A 5,880-nucleotide genomic window follows, 5' to 3' on the forward strand; every position below is an offset into this window, starting at 1 on the left:
TGGATGACGGTTCCAGGGCCCCTCCTGCTCCGACGACATGTGAGGGCTCATAAGTCGGATCCTCTGGTCGGGAGGGTCCTGCTCCTCCGTGCAAATCCCCAGTACGCCCACGTGGCTCACCATGACGGGCGGGACGACAGTCTCCTTTCGGGATTGGCCACCCGCAGGTTCCCCAGCGACTGTCACCGACGCCCCCGACTCTATTCCTCCCCTCTCCACTACTACTCAACCCGACCCTATACCCCCTTCCCCCGTTGCTGCCCACCCGCCTGGGTCTTGCTCCCGGACACGCCTGCCTCAACGCTTCCGCCAACTATGATACCCACACCACAGCCGGAACTGAGGCTGTCACGGCGGACAATCAAAGGGACTTTTTTTAAACAGGGGGTGAATGTGGTGAAACCATTGTGTTGTATTGTGCTGCCACAGTATTAGGTGTTGTACAGTATTGCCACTATATTACATGTTGTACGGTTTTGGCTCTGCCCGTGGCTCCTCCCCCTAGGGTCTGGGTATATAAGCTGCCGACCTCTCACACTGCCTCATTCTGTGGCACGCTGCCAGTTCTGTTGTAAGTCAATTAAAGCCATAGTTAATTCACTCTGCGTTTTCCGTCTAAATTTAAGGTATATCAGGTGTTTATTTTTTTTTAATAAACAATTTTATTGAGGTAGTTTTTGGCTTTATAAACAGTTACAGACATCATCAGAAAGGAAGCAAAAAAGGCAAAAATGTGCAAACATCCACGTACTTTCAATACTTCCATCGTAACATATTGCACAAGCCCGCTCCCCTCCCACCCGTACTACCCGCCATATTTTCCCTCCTACTCTACTCTTACCCCCCCCCCCCCCCTCCCCCCACCCCCCTGCTGACGCTCACTCTCCCGCAAAGAAGTCAATAAATGGTTGCCACCTCCGGGTGAACCCCTGCACAGATCCCCTCAAGGCGAACTTAATTTTTTCCATCCCCAGGAAACTTGACATGTCCGCAAGCCACCACTCAGTCTTCGGGGGCTTTGAGTCCCTCCACGCCAATAATATTCGTCGCCGGGCTATCAGGGAAGCAAAGGCCAGCACATCGGCCTCTTTCTCCCCCTGGACGCCCGGGTCTTCCGAAACCCCAAAAATTGCCACCCCTGGACTCATCACCACCCTTGTTTTTAGCACCTGGGACATGACCCCCGCAAATCCCTCCCAGTACCCCCTCAGCTCAGGGCATGCCCAAAACATGTGCACATGGTTCGCTGGTCCTCCCGCGCACCTAGCGCATTTGTCCTCTATCCCGAAAAATTTGCTCATCCGAGCCACCGTCATATGGGCCCGGTGAACGACCTTAAATTGGATCAGCCCGAGCCTAGCACATGTCGCGGTCGAGTTTACCCTACTCAGGGCCTCTGCCCACAGCCCATCCTCCAATTCCCCGCCTAGCTCCTCCTCCCATTTAAGTTTCAGTTCCTCTGTCTGGGACCCTTCCTCCCTCATGAGCACCTTATAAATACCCGAGACTCTACCCTCCCCTTCGTCCCTCCCAGAGACTATTCTGTCTAGGATCCCCATTGGTGGGAGGCGTGGGAAAGATGGGACCTGTCTACGAACAAAGTCCCGCAACTGTAGGTATCTAAAATCATTTCCCCTTACCAACCCAAATTTCTCCTCCAAGCTCCTCAAACTCGCGAAGCTCCCTTCCAGGAACATATCACCCACCCTTCCCGCCCCTGCTCGCCGCCATACTCGGAACCCCCCATCCATACTGCCGGGGGCAAACCGATGGTTGTCGCAGATTGGCGCCCAGACAGACGCCCCCATCTCCCCCACATGCCTCCTCCACTGGCCCCATATCCGCAGGGTCGCCACCACTACCGGGCTGGTGGTGTACTTGGCCAGCGGCAGCGGTAGAGGAGCCGTGACCAGGGCTTCCAAACTGGAGCCCCTGCACGAAGCCGCCTCCACCCGCTCCCAAATAGACCCCGTACCCACCATCCACTTCCTTATCATAGCGATGTTGGCCGCCCAGTAATAATTGACCAGACTCGGCAACGCCAGCCCTCCCTCGCTGCGGTTCCTCTCCAACATCGCCTTCTTCACCCGCGGAGACTTTCCCGCCCAGACAAAGCTCATGATCAGCCCGTTAACTCTTTTGAAGAAGGACTGTGGGATAAAGATCGGGAGGCACTGAAAAATAAACAAAAATCGAGGGAGGATTGTCATCTTTACAGTCTGCACCCTCCCTGCCAGCGACAGCGGGAGTGCATCCCATCTCCGAAACTCTCCCTTCATTTGCTCCACCACCCTGGCCAAATTTAACTTATGCAGCCTGCCCCAGTCTCGTGCCACCTGGATTCCCAAATACCGGAAATTTTCCTCAACTAACCTAAACGGTAGCCCTCTCAATCTGTTCTCCTGGCCCCTTGCCTGTACCACAAACATTTCACTCTTGACCGTATTTAATTTGTATCCTGAGAACTGGCCGAACTCCCTCAGCATTCCCAGTATAGTTCCCATCCCGGCCACTGGGTCCGACACGTACAGGAGCAGGTCGTCTGCATAAAGAGAAACCCTGTGTTCAACCCCGCCCCTCACCATCCCCTTCCATCCCTCTGCGGCTCTCAGCGCAATCGCCAGCGGCTCTATGGCCAGCGCAAACAGCAGCGGGGAGAGCGGGCAGCCCTGCCTGGTCCCTCGGTACAACCTAAAGTACTCCGACACTTCTCTGTTGGTCCTGACGCTGGCCCTCGGGGCCTGATATAATAATTTGATCCAATCCACCAATCCCTCCCCGAACCCAAACCGTCCGAGCACCTCCCATAGATATTCCCACTCCACCCGGTCAAAGGCCTTCTCGGCGTCCATAGCTACCACTACCTCCACCTCTCTACCCGCCGGGGGCATCATTATCACATTGAGCAATCTCCTCAGATTGGCCGCCAGCTGCCTACCTTTCACGAACCCCGTTTGATCCTCCCCAATCACCTCCGGTACACAGTCCTCCATTCTACCCGCCAGTACCTTTGCCAGGAGCTTGGCATCTACATTAATCAGGGAGATTGGCCTGTAGGACCCGCACACCTCCGGGTCTTTACCCCGCTTTAATATCAGAGATATGGTGGCTTGTGACATCGTCGGCGGCAGGGTCCCTCTGTCCCTTGCCTCATTGAAAACCCTCGCCAAGACCGGGCCCACCAGCTCCGAGAACTTCCTATAAAACTCTACTGGGTATCCATCCGGCCCCGGGGACTTCCCCGACTGCATGGCCTTTAGGCCCCCCCAATACCTCCTCTACTCTAATCGGGGCCCCCAGCTCTTCCACTCGCCCCCCCCCAACTGTTGGGAATGTTAACCCATCCAGAAACCTTTTCATCCCCTCCGGTTCTTCTGGCGGCTCCGAAGTATACAGCTTACGATAGAAGTATCGGAATACCCTATTCAATTCTGCCGGATCCTCCACTTTGTGCCCCCCCTCGTCCCTCACTCTACCTATTTCCCTGGCCGCCTCCCTCCTCCTAAGTTGCTGCGCTAACAGTCTGCTAGCCTTTTCCCCGTACTCGTACACCACTCCCCTCGCCTTCCTAAGCTGTTCCACGGCCCTACTCGTGGATAGTGCCCCCAGTTCCGCCTGTAGCCTCTGCCTTTCCCTGAGTAAAACCTCCCCCGGGGACTCCGCGTGCTCTTCATCTATCCGGCCCATTTCCCTGACCAATCTATCCATCTCTGCCCGGTCTGCCTTGGCTCTATGGGCCCCAATTGAAATCAGCTCCCCCCGCACTACTGCCTTTAGCGCCTCCCACACGGTCGCCGCTGAGACCTCCCCAGTGTCATTCACCTGCAGGTAATTTTTTATACATTTCCGAAGCCTCTCGCAGATCCCCTCCTCCGACAGCAGTCCCACATCTAGCCTCCATTGCGGGCGTTGATAACTCGCTCCCCCGAACTGCAGGTCCACCCAATGCGGGGCATGGTCTGAAATGGTAATTGCTGAGTATTCCGTGTTCTTTACCTCCCCCATACAGTCCCTGCTTAGCACAAAGAAATCTATCCTGGAATATACTTTGTGGACGTGCGATTAAAACGAGTAGCCCCTTCCTGTTGGCTGTCCCTCTCTCCAGGGGTCCACTGCCCCCATTTGCTCCATAAACCCTTTCAGCTCCCTTGCCATTGCTGAGAGTCTACCCGTTCTGGGACACGACCGATCCAAAGTCGGGTCAAGGACCATGTTAAAGTCCCCTCCCATTATTAGCCTGCGAGAATCCAAGTCCGGGATCTTCCCCAGCACTCTTTTAATGAAGTCCACGTCATCCCAGTTCGGGGCATATATATTCACCAGCACCACTCTTCTCCCCTCCAGCCTGCCCCGTACCATCAGGTATCTGCCCCCCCTGTCTGCGGATATGCCCTCTGCCTCAAATTGCACCCGCTTGTTGATCATGATTGCCACCCCTCTGGACTTCGAGTCCAAGTCCGAGTGGAAGACCTGGCTAATCCAGCCCTTCCTTAGCCTGGTCTGGTCTGACACTTTCAGATGTGTCTCCTGCAACATAATTACGTCCGCCCTCAGGGCCCGCAAGTGCGCGAACACCCGCGCCCTCTTAACCGGCCTATTCAGTCCCTTGACGTTCCAGGTGATCAGCCTGGTCGGGGGGCACATCCCACCCCCCCACCCCGCCGGTCAGCCATAGCCTTTCTCGGGCCGGCCCCTGACCCGTGCGTCGCGTCCTTCCTGGCCCGCCCTATAGCTGCCTCCACCCTCGACCTCCTTTCCAGTGCCTATTTCAAGTCCCTCTCCCGTCAGCAGAACAACCCCCCCCTCCCCTAACCCCATCCCCCGATACCCCCACCCCTGCCATCTACTGGCTGTAACTTCCCCCCCCCATCTGACTTCCTTGACTAGCCAATCTGCTAGCCCGGTGACTCAACACTCCGGCGCCTTCCTGTCCCATTCCCCTTGTTTCCCCGCCCTCCTCCCCACCCACTGGGGCAAGCCGGCTCCAGCTTCCGCGAGCTGCACAAAAAGCCCAAACAGGAAAAAAAAAAGGGAAAAAACATAGAAAAAAGAGAAAAAGCACATAAATGTCCATGAACAAAGGAAAGAGTCTCAAATGTTCCGCTTGGCCCCTTTGGCCCAGCAAACCGTTGAGCAGCAGTCCAGGCACATTCGGCGTTCCTCCCCACAGAAATCCTCGGGCCTTAACTCGCGTCCTTGGGGCCTCCTTTCGGGACCATCCCCAGGTCCCTCACAAAATCCATCGCTTCTTCGGGCTCGGAGAAGTAGTGGTGTTGACCCTGGTGCGTGACCCATAGCCGAGCTGGGAACAGCAGACCAAACTTCACGTGCTTCTTGAACAGCACCTCCTTGACATTCTTAAAGGCTGCTCGCCGCCGAGCCACCTCCTGGCTTAGATCCTGATAAATGCGGAGAACACTGTTATTCCACGTGCTGCTCCTGGCGCTCTTTGCCCACTGCAGCACCCGCTCCTTGTCCACGAACCTGTGGAACCTAATCACCATCGGGCGGGGGGGTCCGCCCGGCCGCCCCTGCCTTGCCTGCACTCTGTGTGCCCCCTCCAGCTCCAGCGGTCGCGGAAAGGCTTCGGCCCCCATCAGCTGCTTCAGCAGGTCTGCTACAAACGCTGCAGCATCAGCTCCCTCCGCCCCCTCTGGGAGGCCGACCATCCTCAGATTGTTCCTGCGGACTCTATTCTCCAGCTCCTCTACTCTGTCCAGCAGTCTTCTCTGCCGCTCTTTCAGGCCGTCCACTTCTACCGCTGCAACCGTTTGCGCATCCGCCTGTTCCTCCACCGCCTCTTCCAGCTCCTTAACTTTAACATCCTGGGCGTCCATCCTCTGGTTCAGCTGATCCACCGCTTTCTGGATTGGGTCCAAG

The 5,880-nt window shown here is 56.3% G+C and overlaps 1 protein-coding gene across 1 annotated transcript in view; it reads right to left on the reverse strand.

The window, feature by feature from the left end:
- Window positions 1-542: 542 nt before the first annotated feature.
- Window positions 543-5,880, reverse strand: part of flna (filamin A, alpha (actin binding protein 280)) — a 63,748-nt gene continuing 58,410 nt past the window's right edge. Inside the window, exon 35 of the mRNA XM_038782565.1 lies at window positions 543-566. Within this exon, the coding sequence (XP_038638493.1) occupies window positions 543-566 (24 nt within the window). The remainder of the gene's footprint in view (window positions 567-5,880) is intronic.

The sequence above is a fragment of the Scyliorhinus canicula genome, chromosome 21 (assembly GCF_902713615.1).
Source record: "Scyliorhinus canicula chromosome 21, sScyCan1.1, whole genome shotgun sequence".
Classification (NCBI taxonomy): domain Eukaryota; kingdom Metazoa; phylum Chordata; class Chondrichthyes; order Carcharhiniformes; family Scyliorhinidae; genus Scyliorhinus; species Scyliorhinus canicula.